At 57.6% G+C, this 18171-nt stretch overlaps 1 protein-coding gene across 1 annotated transcript; it reads right to left on the bottom strand.

The window, feature by feature from the left end:
• Window positions 1–234: 234 nt before the first annotated feature.
• Window positions 235–10709, bottom strand: LOC144676660 (selenide, water dikinase 1-like). Its single transcript, XM_078537028.1, has 8 exons — window positions 10434–10709; window positions 7082–7185; window positions 6801–6908; window positions 4377–4531; window positions 4137–4227; window positions 3142–3241; window positions 2559–2771; window positions 235–497 (listed from the first exon to the last, which is right to left on the bottom strand). Exons 1-8 carry the CDS (start codon window positions 10444–10446, stop codon window positions 271–273), a joined length of 1011 nt encoding a protein of 336 aa, XP_078393154.1. The 5' UTR covers window positions 10447–10709; the 3' UTR covers window positions 235–270.
• Between the last annotated feature and the right edge of the window lie 7462 nt (window positions 10710–18171).

Below are 18171 nucleotides of genomic sequence, written 5' to 3'. Positions count from 1 at the left end.
AGGACAGCAGGTTTCAGCAGCTGTACCCGGGGTGGGGGGAAATCAGTAGCAGCTGCACCAGGGCTACAGCAGCAGAGACGACACTGGGACCTCCACCCGCCCCGGCAGCGACACTGGGAATTTCTGCTGCATCTCCCCAGTTTGCCGAGCGGCCCTCGCTCAGGGTCTGGCTGGGCGTTTGTACGTTGTGTGTAGGGGGTGGGAGGCTGCGCAGGTTTTACAGTCTGTTTCCAGGACCCCCCCGACCCGTCGCCGCCGACACAGCCGCGATTACGAGGGGGTCTCGGGGCTGGCGCTGGAGTTGTTGTCCTGGGGAGACGAGGCTCCGCGGGGCGCCACCTCGATGATCCTGGGCTTGTCGATGATCCGGGCCGTCCGGTTCCCCTTCTCCACGATGCCGATGATCCACGCCTGGTGCCCCTCACCGTATTTGGGGGATTTGATCTCGGCGCAGAAGCGGGCAGCTTGCTCCCGGGGCAGGCAGATTAATAAGCCACCTTCCAAAAGAAAAACAAGACATTGTAACACACACAGAGAGAGAGAGAGAGAGAGAGAGACAAACAGAGAGAGTCCCCAGCCTGTTCACACTTCCCTGACCGCTCAGTCCCAATCCCAGTGTCCACCCTGGAAATCTCCTTCTCTTGCGCCACCACCAGTGCCTCATAAGAATTAGGAGTAGGCCATTCGGGCCCTCCAGCCCCTGCTCCCTCATTCAATAAGATCGCGGCTGATCTGATTGTCCCTCAGCTCCACTTTCCTCCCCCTCCCCCTTCATAACCCTCGACTCCCTCGTCGATCAGAAATCTGTCTCACTCGGCCTTGAATATATTCAGTGACCCGGCCCCCACTGCTCTCTGGGGAGGGAGAGAATTCCACAGACTGACCACCCTCTGAGAGAAGAAATTCCTCCTCATCTCTGTCTTCAATGGGAGACCCCTCATTCTGAAACTGTGCCCCCCTCCCCCTCGTTCTAGATTCCCCCCCACGAAGGAGGGGAAACATCCCCTCAGCATCCACCCTGTCAAACCCCCTCCCCTCAGAATCTAACATCTTTCAATAAGATCACCTCTCATTCTTCTAAACTCCAATGGGTAGAGGCCCAACCTGCTCAACCTTTCCTCATCAGACAAACCCCCTTCGTCCCAGGAATCGGCCGAGTGAACCTTCTCTGAACGGCTTTCAATGCGAGTCTGTCCCTCCTTAAGTAAGGAGACCAAAACTGTGCACAGTGCTCTGGATGCGGTCTCACCAATTGTAGCAAAACTTCCCAGCTTTTATATACTCCATCTCCCTCGCAATAAAGGCCAACCTTCCATTTGCCTCCCTAATCACTTGCTGCATCTGCATACTAACTTTTCCCGATTCATGCACCGGGACACCCAGATCCCTCTGCACCTCGAAGTTCCGCAATCTCTCTCCCTTTAAGTAACACGCTGCCTTTCTATTCTTCCTGCCAAAGCGGACACGTTCACACTATTCTCCCTCCGCCAAATGTTTCACCCACTCACTTAACCTGTCTATGATCCCTTTGCCAACTCTTTGTATTGTCCATAGCCCTTCCTGTAATCGAGGGCAGGAAAGTGCATTCAACGAGCTTTGAAATTCTACTCCTTCCCTCCCCTGCCGACTCAAGACCGTCACAGGCTCCGGTATCTCGAAGTGCCCGCTCTTGGGAGCGAGCGATGGTGTGGTTTTCAACCGCTTCATGACGCAGCCCATTATCCTTGTCCCCCACCTCCCCAACCCTCCGTCACGAACATATTAACGTATATATAACGTTATTGGAAATTATTTTAAATTGGACTTGTAGTAGGGTGTGTGTGTGTTATTTAGATTAAAGTCTGGGTGCTTTGATGTAGAGTAGTTTTGAGATGTAAACAGTAAGGTAGAGGGTACATTTGCATTTTGTTGAACGAACCATTCAAAGATGGGGTGGAATCTCGCACCTAGCTAGCAGACACCAAGCAATATGTTTATGTTACTAATAAAACTGGTGCTATGAAAGGGGTTTTCTTGTTCAAAGAGATGGAGTGCATAGGGCCTGGTGATACAATGAGAATTTGCACTCAGAGGGAAGGCTAGGTATAAACAGAAAAGAGTTATGTGTGTGAGAGTCAGAGGCATGCTGTGCGAAAGAACCAAACTGAAAGGAGCCTCATTTTGAATTTGTAAGCTAAAATGTGCTCTGCCTGGTGTCTGTTTAAGTCTACGGGTTATTGTTGCCTTGGTGAAGATTTACTTAGGAGGGATTAATTTGGGGATTTGCTTAATAGTCATTGTGATAATAACTTGTAGATATGTGTGTGTGTTTAATTTCTTGTTAAATTAAACAATGTTTAATTTATATAGAAAACCTCTTGAGGCTTGGTGGTCTTATTCCTGAATTTAGAGCTGCAACTCAAACATAGCAATTGAAAATCTAGGTTATGACAGTTGTTTAAAGTTTCCCTCTGGGATTTTAAATAACTCAGCCTTTACCAACTGCTGTGTCCTAACACCCCCGCACCCCGCCATTCAGAGACACAGTGGGGTGGGAGTCGAGGGCGAGCATCTCTCACCTGACGTCTCCGCTGATGTGCCGTGCAGCAGGCCGAACATGTTGCCGCAGGCTTTGCTGATGGCTGCCATCTTGGCGATGATCGGGAGGTTGTGGATGACGAAGGAGACCTCGTTGCGTTGCTGCTTGGCGAGGTTCTGGGCGTGGCCCAGGATCCCGAAGCCGGTGATGTCAGTGGCGGCGTGAGCGTTGAAGGTGTGCATCAGTCCCGCGGCTGCAGGGAAGGAACGGGAGGTTTACTCACTCCTGTCCTGTCGCGGAGAGCCGGACGCTTGCCCCTCCCTCCCGCACCCCACACCCCGCACCCCCTCCCCCCGCACCCACCCCAAGGCACCAGTTACCGACCGTCAACAGCCTGAACCATCGGCCTCTGCGATCGCAGCTAGTGGCTGCCCTCACCCAGATAGAGGCACCCTCAGCACCGCCCCCACACTAACCCACCGTGCGTCCTCACATGCATATCGCGGTTGAGGGTGGGAGAGGGGGTTACCCACTAGAGATCGGGAGCAGCAGCATCAACCCCGCCCGAGCCCCCCAACTCTCCAGCCGAACCCCCTTGGGGTCTTTTGCAGTCACTGCCTTACCTGTACGGTTCAGCCTGGCCATGTTGAACATGGCCTCCTGGTAAGCCAGCTCCACGTCCTCCTGGGAGACCACCAGCTTAATCTTGTTCCATTTCTCGGGCTGAGAGGGGAGGAGGAGGAAAAAAAGACAGAAAACTCAGGAGTTAGGAGTCGCAGGACGTGGACAGGCAGCCAACAATTCCAACCCGCACAGAGAGAGCCACAGAGAGGGGCGAAATCCTAGGAACCTCAGTGAGGGCCGGGCATATCATCGACGGCCTGGCTAGGGAGGATTAGAAAAAACTACCAGGAACAGGAGGACATTCAGCCCCTCTCGAGCCTGTTACACGGGAACAGGAGGAGGCCATTCAGCCCCTCTCGAGCCTGTTACACAGGAACAGGAGGAGGCCATTCAGCCCCTCTTGAGCCTGTGACACAGGAACAGGAGGAGGCCATTCAGCCCCTCTCGAGCCTGCGACACAGGAACAGGAGGAGGCCATTCAGCCCCTCTAGAGCCTGTTACACAGGAACAGGAGGAGGACATTCAGCCCCTCTCGAGCCTGTGACACAGGAACAGGAGGAGGCCATTCAGCCCCTCTAGAGCCTGTTACACAGGAACAGGAGAAGGCCATTCAGCCCCTCTCGAGCCTGTTACACAGGAACAGGAGGCCATCCAGTCCCAAGCTCGTGCAATGACATCACAGCTGAACTGGGTCCCCTGCGTCGGTTCTGTACCCACCCCCCTCACTCCGCCCGACAAAGGGGTCGTGTGCGCAGCGCGCAGGAAGTATCCCCCGCCGGGCGGGGACATTCTCATTGGCTGGCGGGTGCGACGCGGGACGGAGACTGAGCCGCCAAACCCTCTGAGGTCGGGCACCAGAGCAGGGCTCCCGGCGGGAGGGCCACTTTCGAGATGGGCGTCAATGCCCGCTATCCCACCAGAGTGCCCACCCCGCCGTCGCTAATATGGTTCCCGCCTCCCCACCACTCTCGCCACCCCAAAAAAAACCACTTACGTTTTCGAGCCACTGGTGGCTGTTCACTGCGACCTGCGTCCCGAGCGGTTTCGTCAAAACCAACACGTCCCCAGGGACGGCGTTGTCCGGCCTTTGGGGGAGAGAGGAGGAGGAGAACGTTAAACAGGAACGACAGCAGAGAGCTCAGATGCGCCCGCTCCACGGCTTGGCAAGACCCCCCCCACCACCACCACCGCGCATGCGCCCCTCCCCCAACCCCGTGGTGCGGTCGGCACTCACATGATGAACTCGTTGGGTTGGCACACCACGGTGGCCACGCCGCCGATGATGATCCAGGGATTCACCACCGTCTGCCCGCCCGTCACCGAGGTGCCACCTTCCTCCGCCGCGTCCTTGAAGCCCCTGATCATCAGTGGCACCACTTTGTCACGCTCCTGTCGAGGCAAGTAAATGGGGGGTGGGTGAGAGTGTCAGCCAAAGGGGAGGGGGAGGGGGGTCTCGCGGAGCTTCCCGCGGGATCTTGCTGTGCGCAACCCCGGTGTCGTTTTTAAAACAAGCCAGGCGAGCCTCTGAGCTCCTGTCCCCACCATCACCAACACCGCTCATCGCCACCTCCGGAACATCACCCGACTCCACCTCTCAGCTCACCCGCTGCTGAAACCCTCGCCCGGGACCCCATTACCTCCAGGTTCGACTATTCCAACTCACTCCGGGCTGGTCCGCCCTCCGTAAACCTCAACTCGTCCGGAACTCCGCTGACCCCGTGTCCGAACTCACACCGGGTCCCCTTCACCCGTCACCCCCTGTGCTCACTGACCCACACTGGCTCCCGGTCCGGCAACCCCTCCATTTTCAAACTCTCACCCTCGCTTTCAAATCCCTCCTCACCCCCTCCCTATCTCTGTAACCTCCTCCAGCCCCTACACCCCTCCCTATCTCTGTAACCTCCTCCAGCCCCTACACCCCACCCTATCTCTGTAACCTCCTCCAGCCCCTACAACCCTCCCTATCTCTGCAACCTCCTCCAGCACCTACAACGCTCCCTATCTCTGTAACCTCCTCCAGCCCCTACACCCCTCCCTATCTCTGTAACCTCCTCCAGCGCTTACACCCTCCCTATCTCTGTAATCCCCTCCCGCCCCCTACAACCCTCCCTATCCCTGTAACCCCCTCCCGCCCCCTACAACCCTCCCTATCTCTGTAACCTCCTCCAGCCCCTACAACCCTCCCTATCTCTGTAACCCCCTCCCGCCCCCTACAACCCTCCCTATCACTGTAACCTCCTCCAGCCCCGACAACCCTCCCTATCTCTGTAACCTCCTCCAGCCCCTACACCCTCCCTATCTCTGTAACCTCCTCCAGCCCCTACACCGTCCCTATCTCTGTAACCTCCTCCAGCCCCTACACCCCTCCCTATCTCTGTAACCTCCTCCAGCCCCTACACCCTCCCTATCTCTGTAACCTCCTCCAGCCCCTACACCGTCCCTATCTCTGTAACCTCCTCCAGCCCCTACACCCCTCCCCATCTCTGTAACCTCCTTCAGCCCCTACACCCCTCCCTATCTGTCACCTCCTACAGCCCCTACATCCCTCCCTATCTCTGTCACCTGCTCCAGCCCCTACAACCCTCCCTTTCTCTGTAACCTCCTACAACCCTCCGAGATCTCTGCACTCCTCCAATTCTGGCCTCTCAAGCATCCCAAGATTCCCATCGCTCCGCCATTGGCGGCCGTGCCTTCAGCTGCCTGGGGGGCCCTAACCTCTGGAATTCCCTCCCTAAACCTCTCCAGCCCACTCTCCCCCTTTAAGAAGCTCCTTAATAACCAAACTACCTGCCTGCTTTCAGTCACCTGTCCCGAACATCAGCCAATGTAGCTCAGGGTCAAATACTGTTTGAAACCACCCGCATGAATCACCACCAGCGTGGGGTGTTATTACGTTAAGGTGCAGACACCACAGCTGGAGTATCCTTATTCAAGGGAGGGCATACCTGCCCGGCAGGGAGTGTAACAAACGTTCATTAGACTGCTCCTGGGATCAGGGGGACCTGTCATAAGAGGAGGGATTGAGTACAGGGTGGTGCAGTGGTAATATCACCGGACTGGTCAATCCAGAGACCCAGAGACTAATGCTCTGGGGTGGACAAGGGTTCAAACCCCACCCCGGCCGCTGTTGGCGGAATTTAAATTCAGTTAATAAACCCAGAATCGAAAACCAGTCTCGGCGACGGTGACTGTGAAACTATTATCGATTGTGGTAAAAAACCCCATCTGGTTCACTAATGCCCCTTTCAGGGAGGTAAATCTGCCGCCCTTACCCCAGTCCGGCCCACACGTCCAGGCCCACAGCAACGTGGGTGACTCTTAAATGCCCCTCTGAGATGGCGCTAGCGAGTCCCTCAGGTCAGGGGGCAATTAGGGATGGGCAACAAATGCTGGGCCAGCCAGCGACTAGTCAAGTAAAAAAAAAATAATTCCCTGGGTTCCAGGAGAATGAGAGGCAATCTCACCGAAACGTATAAAACTCTGAGAGGGTTTGGCGGGGTCGATGTCCCCCACACTCCCGCCGGCCGGGCTGGAGAGTCTAAAACCCCGGGGTGGGGTGGGGGTCGGCCATTTTGGACGGGGGGCCAAGGAGAAATTCTTTCACTCGGGAGCGCTGGGGCTTCTCGAACCCCAGCTGCCTGGTAAGCGCCCCCCTTACCTTTTCAGTCATCTTCTGACTCACACTCAGCAGCATCAGCATGTTGTCGCACTCGGTGATGCCCATGGCGTACAGGTCGCTCAGGACGTTCGCGCAGGCGATGCGGCCCTGGGCACGAGAGAGAGAGAAAATAAACACAAAGCGTCAGGGTCAGGGCAGTCCGGGGGGTGGGGGGGTTTAAACTGATCTGGCGAGAGGCTTACGAGGCACAGATATCGGAGGGGGGGTGTCGCTCTGCAGCCTCTGGGAGCTTAAGCCGCCCGCGCCCGCCCAGAACGTACCATCATATACGGGTCATCCACCAACGGGTAGAAGAAATCTGTGGTCTGTACAAGGGAGAGCCCGCCATGCCGCAGTGGGATCACACAGGAGTCCATGCCGATCCCTGGAAGAGAGAAAGCGTCGCATATCAACTCCACACGAACACAAGGGCCGGAGGGGGGGGCAGCAGGAGGCCACTCGGCCCCTCGAGCCTGCTTTCCCCCAGTCAATAAGACAGTGGTTGATCGGACTGTGACCTCAACTCCATTTTCCTGCCCGTCCCCCTCATCAATCAGGAATCTGTCTAACTCGGCCTTGAATATATTCAGTGACCCGGCCCCCACTGCTCTCTGGGGCGGGGGGGGAGAGAATTCCACAGACTGACCACCCTCTGAGAGAAGAAATTCCTCCTCATCTCCGTCTTCAATGGGAGGCCCCTCATTCTGAAACTGTGCCCCCCTCCCCCCTCGTTCTAGATTCCCCCCCAACGAGGTGGGGATAAACATCCCCTCAGCATCCACCCTGTCAAACCCCCTCCCCTCAGAATCTGATATGTTTCAATAAGATCACCTCTCATTCTTCTCAACTCCAATGGGTAGAGGCCCAACCTGCTCAACCTTTCCTCATCAGACAAACCCCCTTCGTTCCCAGGAATCGGCCGAGTGAACCTTCTCTGAACGGCCTCCAATGCGAGTCTGTCCCTCCTTAAAGTGAAGCTCCGGTCAAAAGCGGTGACTCTCTGCGGGACCGATGGGCCCTGCAGTCTACATAAGGAATAGGGGCACACGTTAACGTTCTTATATAGGCTATGAGGAAAGGGCGGCTGCTTCCTCTCTGTGCCCTGTCTTAACCACCAGAGGCGGAGCAGGGGCTAAGCTTTGAACTCTGGCTCCGCAGCCATGGCGTGACCTCTGGGTTCGAAGGTCATGAGCTCCCGTCGCCCCTCCAGAGGCTTCGAGGCTGGTCTGCAGAGGGGAAGTCCGGCAACTGTACTTGCTGCTCCTGAGCAGGTAAGCAGGTGGTTAAGGGAGAGGGTGGCGTAGCGGGAACGTCTCTGGGCTAGTAATCCAGAGGCCCACAGCTAATGCTCTGGGGGTACACGGGTTTAAATCCCACTACGGCCGCTGATGGAATTTAAATTCAGTTAATAGAATCTGGAATTGGAAGCCAGTCTCAGTGATGGTGAGTGTGAAACTATCATCGATTATCGTAGAAACCCCATCTGGTTCACTAATGCCCCTTTAGGGAGGGAAATCTGCTGTCCTTACCCGGTCTGGCCTACACATGACTCCAGACCCACGGCCCCTCTAAAGTGGGCCCAGCAAGACACTCAGTTCAAGGGGCAATTAGGGATGGGCAACAGATGCTGGGCCCAGCCAGCGACGCCCACGTCCCACGAAAGGATTAAAACGAAAAAAAAAAGAAAGGGACGGTTTATGTGGACTTCCAGGAGGCATCCACCCAAAGACAGTGTTAACAAAGTCAGGAGCACGTGGAGTTAGAGGCAGCCTACAGGCAATGGGGCTTCAGGATTGCGTATAACAACTGGCAGACGTGAGGAGCGGGGTCCCTGGCCCCAGGAACTGTACTGAGGCGTCAGCTTTGCTTTTTCAGACAGAGATCTGAAGGATCCACAGTTGCTGATGACCCTGTTATGGGGCGGGCGGGGGGCACAGCTAAGAGCCTAAACGGGAGGACGCAGGCAGGTCTGGGCCTGACCAGGATGCCCCGTGTGTTCAGGTAGTCTGCCACGTGAAGCGGCTCACTGCCGGGGGCGGGGAGACACAGGCACTCTGAGCCACATGCTGTCAAACAGCGCACCCCGCTTAAAGAGGAAACACCGCGTGTGGCGTGGCACGGCACTCCCCACAGGAAACGAACAGGCCAAATCCCTTCTCTACACTCAGCCCGGGAGTGGGGGGATATCCAAAAAGTAACAATTCATTAATCGGGTAGCTCAGAAACGAGGAGGGATTATTTCGTCACTCGGGAGGGTGGTGAATCTTTGGAATTCTCGACCCCGGAGGGCGGTGGAGGCTCAGTCACCGGGTCAGGTTCGAGACAGGGACCGACACAGGTTCCCGGTTATTAAAGGTATCGAGGGGGGAGAGCGGTGCAAGGGTAGACAGTCACGGCGCGATCTGTTTGGACGGCGGAGAAGGCTCGGGGGGTGGGGTGGGGGAGGGAGAGAAGGGCTGAGCAGCCCCACTCTTAATGCCCCCCTTTCGAAGAGCCAGCACGGGCTCGATGGCCGAACAACCACCTGGTTGAGCTCGGGTCGATCTAGGATTCCCAACGGCTGAACGAATCCATTCTGGAGGAGGGGTGTGTGGGAGGGGGTAAGAGAAGATTCGTTATCAGAGACATTTATATATATATCACTCCCCCTCCACCACGCGGGAGAGGCAATGCATCAACTCACGCACACTGTCGTGAATTTAGACACCGAGGCGGGGGTAGCTTTATTTTTTGCACAGTTGGCCTCAGTACCGCAGATTTTTTTTTTGGTGGGGGGGGGGAACGTTGTGGCGAACGCTCCAGGGTCGGAGCCGCTGACGACCACCCGGTGACTTCGGGCCGAGGGGAAAATGGTGGGGGGCTGGGCAGCGATGCCGCACACAGTCGAATATCCCACCCATATTACAAACCGCCCACTGTGCCCCCACCCCCACACGTCTGCCCTCGCCCTTGGTCAAGGGGCACCAGACAAGGCTGCGGTCAAAGACCCACGAGGCGGAAAATTCCAGAAGCAGGGAAGGGTGGAAAAAGGGAGAGGCCCCTTTAAGCACACAACAGGACATATGTCTGTCAAAACCCGCCCCTCCCCACCCCTCAGCAGCCACTGATTGGTGGGGGTGAACGTCAATCAAAAGTCCAACAGCCGATTGGCACATCCAACTGTCAATCAAGCGCTGACCAAGGGCAGGAGGGGAACGCCAACCAATGAAATGCTTATGTCCGCCCACCCGCGCTGTTGACAAGGGAGCCTGCAAATCAGCCAGCGCCAACAGAGGAGGCGATGGTACACGCCCGCCGCCACTGATTGGCCGGGCCGCTTGTCCATCAACTAGTGCTGTCCAATGGCCAGTTAGCATCCGCCCTGTCGCCACCAATTGGATGTGCCGGCCGCCGATCAAACGGCTGCGTCCAATCAGAAAAGGGAAAGAGCCCGCCCAAATCGCCGATTGGCTGAACCGGCCGCCAGTCAAGGGGTGGGACGGGGTAAGCAGCCGGCCCCTCCGATTGCAGGCGGGCGCTGATTGGCCGGTTCGGCTGTCAGTCATTCAGGCGCCATTGGGTCCAGCGCCCCTCCTCTGCCGCGGCCTAGCCGTTCACGGATCCCGGAGCTCGCGTACGGGGGCGGGAACTCACCGATCCGCGGCATGACGGTGCCCAGAAACTGGTTCTCGTCGTCGCCTCCTCCTCCGCCGGCGCCCCCGCCGCCGCCAGCATCGGGCGGCGGGTCGGGCCCGAGTCCCTGCAGGAGTTTGAGCAGCACCTCCTGCGGGACCTTGCAGCCTCATCCCTTCAGGTCGGAGAGGGCGGTCAGGCGGAAGCCCTTGTCCAGCTCGTGGTCCTCGGGGTCGAAGGAGCGGTAGAAGGAGGCCGCCATTTTTCCCCCTCCAGTCGGAGCGACGCCGGGTGGGGAGGGAGCGGGGGTGGAGAAAGGGGAGGCCCCGCCCCCCTCGCGCATGCGCCCCGCCCTTTCCCGCCCATGGAAAGTTTAAATCCCAACGGCGCCAACGCCAGGGACTGCGCCTGCGCGGTCGGCCGACCGCCTAGGGGGTTGGAACTGCGCCTGCGCGGTCGGCCTGCCGCCTGGCGGATTGGGACTGCGCCTGCGCGGCCTGGGGGGGGGGGGGGGGGGGGAAGTTGGACGAAACTATTCCCCTCTGCAAAAGAGACGTGGGGGAGTTTCCGCAGTAGTGGGTCTCAACATGGATCAAAACTGACCTAAAATGCGTCATTCGTATCCTATACGTAGCCTTTCGTATTTATGATTTGTTACATTGAGCAGGAGTCCAAGACATCAATCCTGAATGCATTGATTTGACTTTGACTCCATTACTACCCCCCCCTCCTCCGCCTTTACCGTTTGGTACAGTCCGGCCACTCAAGCCCCGCCCCTCATCCATATTAATGAGACCCCTCATGAATATGCACATATTAATTTATCAGCTCCTCCCCCACCCTTCGCCCTCCATGTTGTCCTATCCCCAACACACACAATATTTCCCCCTTTGCATGGGGAGGGGGTGGTGGGGGGGTCATCATTGGAGCGTGAATACTGGGAGAGGGTCTGCGGATCGGCGTTACGGGAGGGGTTCAGGCTCCTGACCGCCGCCCGGTTGTGGGGTCCTGACAGAATCCGGCTCCCCCCCCCCGCGACGCACCCCGTGGCCGAATATCCCACGCTGTTCGGCTGGCGCCCCCGAGGGAGCCTGTCCCTCCGACATCCGGCAGCCCCTAGTGAGGAGGGGAGGCTTTAACCTAACCTCCTTGGCTCATAGGAACAGGCCATTCGGCCCCTCGAGTCTACTCCGCCGTGCAACTAGATCATGGCTGATTATCGCCAATTTCCCCTCACTAACCCCCCCCCCTCCATATCCCTCCATATCTTTAATAACTAGAAATCTACTGACCTCTGTCTTGAACATAACTCGATGACTGAGCCTCACGACAGCCTCTGGGGTGGACAATCCCAAAGATTCACCAACCCTCTGAGTGAAGAAATTCCTCCCTATCTCGGTCCTAAATGGCCGGCCCCTTATTCTGAGACTGTCCCCCCTGGTTCTAGACCCCCGCTCACCCCCTCCAGTCAGGGGGAAACGCCCTCCCTGCATCTCCCCTGTCGAGCCCAGTTAAGAATAAATTTCAGTGAGATCCCCTCTTCATTCTTCGAATCTCTAGAGAGCACAGGCCCGGTCTCCTCAATCTCCCCTCACAGGACAGTCCCGCCCATCCCAGGGATTAGTCTGGGGAACCTTCGCTGCACTCCCTCTACGGCAATAATATCCTCCCTTAGGTAAAGGGGACCCAAACTGCTCACACTACTCCAGGTGCTGTCTCACCCAAGGCTCCATACAATTGCAGCAAGACATCTTCACTCCTGTACTCAGACCCCTCTCACGATGATGGCCGACACACCACTCGCCTCCCCAATCTTAGCTTCCAGTGACCCCTGGACAAGGGCACCCAGGTCCCTTCGGACATTGGCACTTCCCAAACCTCTCACCGTTGAAGAAGCATTCTGCCTCCTGTTTTCCCGGCCAAAGCGGACAACCTCACACTCATCCACGTTGTATTGCACCTCCCGCGCTCTTGCCCCCTTCGCTTGGCCTGTCCAAATCTCCTTGAAGCCTCTTGGCAAGCTCCTCACAACGCACATTCCTACCTAGTTTTATGTCATCAGCAAATTTGGAAATATTACATTGTGAGGGAGGTCCTCACATCCAAACCATTGATATAGATCGTGAACAGCTAGGGCTCCCCCCCATCGTGTTGGCAATGATGTTAATCCATGCCCTTATGAATGAAACACAGTGTTGGAGCCCCACCCCCAACGCCCGCCGCTGCTCGGGGAGACATTTTGTGTGCACAGTGCGATCCCACGGACGGCCAAGACAACCTGGCATTGGTCGAGCGTGGGGCCACTTTCATTCCTCCTGCCTCTGTCTCGTCTGCTGCGTAAAAGGGATAAACATGAACCCACAGCACCCCCACCCCAATTCACATACAACAGCACTTCATAAATCTCAGTGCACCATACGCCACCATATTTTGGTCCAACCACATCCTCACCTCTGCCTTTGATGCACTCCTTAAAACTCGTTAAACCCATTGCTCGCTGTCTCTTGCTGTCTCTCTCTCGCTCTCTGCCTCTTGCTCTCTCTCTCGCTCTCTGTCTCTTGCTCTCTGTCTCGCTCTGTCTCTTGCTCTCTCTCTCGCTCTCTGTCTCTTGCTCTCTCTCTCTCGCTCTCTGTCTCTTGCTCTCTCTCTCGCTCTGTCTCTTGCTCTCTCTCTCGCTCTCTGTCTCTTGCTCTCTCTCGTTCTCTGTCTCTTGCTCTCTCTCTCGCTCTCTGTCTCTTGCTCTCTCTCGCTCTCTGTCTCTTGCTCTCTCTCTCGCTCTCTCTGTCTCTTGCTCTCGCTCTCTGTCTCTAGCTCTCTCTCTCGCTCTCTGTCTCTAGCTCTCTCTCTCGCTCTCTGTCTCTTGCTCTCTCTCTCGCTCTCTGTCTCTTGCTCTCTCTCTCATTCTCTGTCTCTTGCTCTCTCTCTCGCTCTCTGTCTCTTGCTCTCTCGCTCTCTGTCTCTTGCTCTCTCTCTCTCGCTCTCTGTTATGACACAGCCGATGGTAGAGGCTGACTTGTCCCAAATCCCAGAGGATTTGAAACAACTGGCATAACCCATTTTTGCAATCTGTAATTTCGAGCCGCAGGCTCTGAATTCAGTGGGAATAAGACCACCGAGTCTCGAGGTTTTTAATATAAAACTAAATTAAACATTTATTAATTTGACAACAAATTAAACACATACACACATGGCCACAAATTACGACTATAATAACTTCTTAACAAATCCCCAAATGAATCACCCCCCAGGTAAACCTCCACTAAGGTAACAGTAACCCATAGACTTTAAACAGACAGCAGGCAAAGCACATTTGACCTTATGAATTCCAAATCTTTCTTTTTTGGAAAAATATACTTTATTCATAAAATATCTGAAAGAACATTACAAAATATTTCTAAATGGCCTTCACAAAAGTGCAGTCAGATTCAACTGTTACACAAGGTACTTCAATACAATCAATGACTGTTACAGTCATTTCAATATGGTCATTACAAACAGTCAGACAGTGCAATGGGATTGGAGTTATCGATGTACATCATGTTGCGCTCTGAGGTGCTTCAATACAATACATTTAGTATTCACTGTATACATTTATTGTACACAGTCCGAGGGGTCTATACAATTCCCAGTCCCTCAGTGCACTATGGCTGAAAGGTCTTAGATAGTGACCTTTCCCCATTGCGTTGGCTGCCCCAAGCTTTAGAGCGTCCCTCAGCACGTAGTCCTGGACTTTGGATTGTGCCAGTCTGCAATATTCGGTCCGGGACAACTCTTTACACTGGAAGACCAACAAGCTTCGGGCAGACCAAAGAGCGTCTTTCACCGAGTTGATGATCCTCCAGCTGCAGTCAATGTTTGTCTCGGTGTGTGTCCCTGGGAACAGCCCGTAGAGCACAGAGTCCTGTGTCACAGAACTGCTCGGGATGAACCTCGACAGCAACCACTGCATCTCTCTCCAGACCTTCTTTGCAAAGGCACAATCCACAAGGAGGTGAACAACGGTCTCGTCCCCACCAAAGCCACCTTGAGGGCAACGTGCAGAGGGGGTGAGACTCCTGGCGTGTTGGAAGGATCTGACAGGGGGAGGGCCTTTCTCACCACCAGCCAAGCTACGTCTTGGTGCTTGTTGGAAAGTTCTGGCGATGAGGCATTCTGCCAAATGGCTTTGACAGGAACCATCCCACAGGATCCACCTCTCCTTTCCCCTCTAAGGGCCTCTAAGACGTTACTTGCCGACCACTGCCTGATGGACTTGTGGTCAAAGGTGTTTCTCTGCATAAATTTCCCCACCAGGGACAGGTGGTGCGGCACGGTCCAACTTGACCCATCCTTCGCAACACCGGGGACAGGTAGACCCTCAGCACCTAGTGACACTTGGCGTTTGCGTACCGAGGGTCTACACACACACAGCTCGATGCAGCCGCACACAAAGGTGGCCATCAGTATGAGGGCGATGTCGGGCACGTTTTTTTTGCCCCCCCCTTTATCTAGAGGCTTGTACATCGCGTCCCTGCGGACACGATCCATTTTCGACCTCCGGATAAAGCGGAAGATGGCTCGGGTGATGCCCATCGCGCGGGAGGTTTATTTTCGAATTGGTCGGAAGGGCACTAGGTCTTAAATGCCTCTACCTCACACACACAACCTCCTTCCTTTATATACCGAGCTTTCCCTTTGAACGTAAACCCTCCATTGTACCACTAGGTCTATCTCTGTAACCTCCTGTCAACACTCCGAGATATTTGCACTCCTCCGATTCTGCCCTCTCATGAATCCCCTCCCTTCCCCAAACATCGCTCTGTCATTGTGTTGAACTTTAAAATGGGGGCGTTGCCGGACCGGTAGCCGGTGTAGGTCAGTGAGGGCGATGGGTGAACGGAGGGTGCGGGTTTGGACACGGCGAGGGGGGGTTGGATTCTGGGTGAGCTGAGCTTTACGGAGGGGGTGGGATGTGGGGAGTCGGGGACAGGTTGTGTCTGGAGGTGACGAAGGTGGCGGACGAGCTGAGGCGGGGTAGGGGGGTGGGAGGCGTTATGGTGCTGGAGGTCGGTGAGGGGTGAGATAGGCCGGTCAGGAGATCAGCTCGGGGGATGGGGTGGTCCGGTGGGGGGGGGCGGAGGTGGCCAAACATCGCACTGCGGCCAGGGGCAGGCGGAGGGAGGGCGAGCGGACGAGTATTACTGGGACCCCGCCCACCCCGGCCTGGGTTTTGGGTGTGAGACCCTGGTCTCGGGGAGGGGGCGGGGATCTGAGGGGCCCCCCATGACACTCCGGGAGTTCTCGGATCCCCGTGACGTTGGGTCCGATTGTGAGCTCACAAGGATAAGGGCTCTGTCGTGACGACAGGCCCCGTCGCCAAGGTGACCAGACCTTAAGAAGGCATCGAGTGCTTTATCCCGCCCAGAATTGTTGGTGCCTCATCCATCGATGCCAAGAGCTGGGAGGGTCTAGTAGCACGAGGCAGGGGGATCTCGACACCTCTGTGTGACCGGGGTGGTGGGTACGATCGAGCGTCGCGGCCCAGCCATGTATCTGTACACCTGGCTAACCGTGGCCTTGCTTCAGGTTTCCATTGCGGAGTTGGGTAGGTTACAGCGTCTACATTCCCCCCGCCACATCCCTCAAAACCCTGCTACTCCCTCCCCCCGCCACATCCCTCCCCACCCCACCCCGCCACATCCCTCAAAACCCTGCTACTCCCTCCCCCCGCCACATCCCGCCACATCCCTCAAAACCCTGCTACATCCATCCCCCCGCCACATCCCTCACCACCCTGCTACATTCCTCACCACCCCCACCCCGCCACATCCCTCCCCACCCCACCGCCACATCCCTCTCCCCCCACCCCGCCACATCCCTCCCCACCAACACCGCCACATCCCTTCCCACCCACCGCCACATCCCTCCCCATCCACCCCGCCACATCCCTCCCCACCCACCCTGCTACATCCCTCCCCACCCACCCCGCCACATCCCTCCCCACCCATCCTGCTACATCCCTCCCCACCCACCCTGCTACATCCCTCCCCACCCACACCGCCACATCCCTCCCCACCCACCCTGCTACATCCCTCCCCACCCACCCTGCTACATCCCTCCCCATCCACCCCGCCACATCCCTCCCCACCCACCCTGCTACATCCCTCCCCACCCACCCTGCTACATCCCTCCCCACCCACCCCGCCACATCCCTCCCCACCCACCCTGCTACATCCCTCCCCACCCACATCGCCACATCCCTCCCCACCCACCCCGCCACATCCCTCCCCACCCACCCTGCTACATCCCTCACCACCAACGCCGCCACATCCCTCCCCCCACATCCCTCCCCCACGCCGCCATATCCCTCCCCCCGCCACATCCCTCCCCCCCCACCGCCACATCCCTCACCACCCACCCCGCTACATCCCTCCCCAACCCACCCTGCTACATCCCACCCCGCCACATCCCTCCCCACCCTGCTACATCCCTCCCGACCGCCACATCCCTCCCCACCACCCCGCCACATCCCTCCCCACCCACCCCGCCACATCCCTCCCCACCCACCCCGCCACATCCCTCCCCACCCCGCCACATCCCTCCCCCACCCTGCTACATCCCTCCCCACCTTGCTACATCCCTCACCACCGCCACATCCATCCCCCACCCAGCCACATCCCTCCCCGCCCACCCCGCCACATCCCTCCCCACCCACCCCGCCACATCCCTCCCCACCCACCCCGCCACATCCCTCCCCACCCCGCCACATCCCTCCCCCACCCTGCTACATCCCTCCCCACCTTGCTACATCCCTCACCACCGCCACATCCATCCCCCACCCAGCCACATCCCACCCCGCCACATCCCTCCCCACCCACCCCGCCACATCCCACCCCAACCCACCCTGCTACATCCCTCCCCCCCACCCCGCCACATCCCTCCCCACCCTGCTACATCCCTCCCCACCGCCACATCCCTCCCCACCACCCCGCCACATCCCTCCCCACCCACCCTGCCACATCCCTCACCACCAACCCCGCTACATCCCTCCCCACCCACCCCGCCACATCCCTCCCCACCCCGCCACATCCCTCCCCCACCCTGCTACATCCCTCCCCACCTTGCTACATCCCTCACCACCGCCACATCCACCCCCACCCAGCCACATCCCACCCCGCCACATCCCTCCCCACCCACCCTGCCACATCCCACCCCAACCCACCCTGCTACATCCCTCCCCCCCACCCCGCCACATCCCTCCCCACCCTGCTACATCCCTCCCCACCGCCACATTCCTCCCCACCACCCCGCCACATCCCTCCCCACCCACCCTGCCACATCCCTCACCACCAACCCCGCTACATCACTCCCCACCCCCACCCCGCCACATCCCTCCCCCCCCACCCCGCCACATACCTCACCCCCACCCCGCCACATCCCTCCCCCGCCACATCCCTCAAAACCCTGCTACATCCCTCACCACCCACCCGCCACATCCCTCCCCTCCCCGCCACATCCCTCCCCACTCTGCTACATCCCTCCCCACCGCCACATCCCTCACCACCAACACCGCCACATCCCTCCCCCCCTCATGCCTCCCCACCCTGCTACATCCCTCCCCACCTCCACATCACTCACCACCAACAACGCCACATCCCTCCCCCCCACATCCCTCCCCACCCTGCCACATCCCTCCCCCCGCCACATCCCTCCCCACCCCGCCACATCCCTCAAAACCCTGCTACATCCCTCACCACCCACCCGCCACATCCCTCCCCTC

Source organism: Cetorhinus maximus, unplaced genomic scaffold, assembly GCF_964194155.1.
Source record: "Cetorhinus maximus unplaced genomic scaffold, sCetMax3.hap1.1 HAP1_SCAFFOLD_1801, whole genome shotgun sequence".
In the NCBI taxonomy this organism is placed as follows: Eukaryota; Metazoa; Chordata; class Chondrichthyes; order Lamniformes; family Cetorhinidae; genus Cetorhinus; species Cetorhinus maximus.
Note: the sequence above shows the minus strand (reverse complement) of the source record. Positions and strands in the feature narration are given on the sequence as shown.

Excerpts from the sequence above, each read along its gene's own strand:
- LOC144676660 (XM_078537028.1), bottom strand. Across the intron at positions 4,532-6,800 it reads GTCAGAAGATGACTGAAAAG|GAGCGTGACAAAGTGGTGCC; the intron begins GTAAGGGGGGCG and ends TTGCCTCGACAG. Across the intron at positions 2,772-3,141 it reads GGCCAGGCTGAACCGTACAG|CCGCGGGACTGATGCACACC; the intron begins GTAAGGCAGTGA and ends CCTTCCCTGCAG.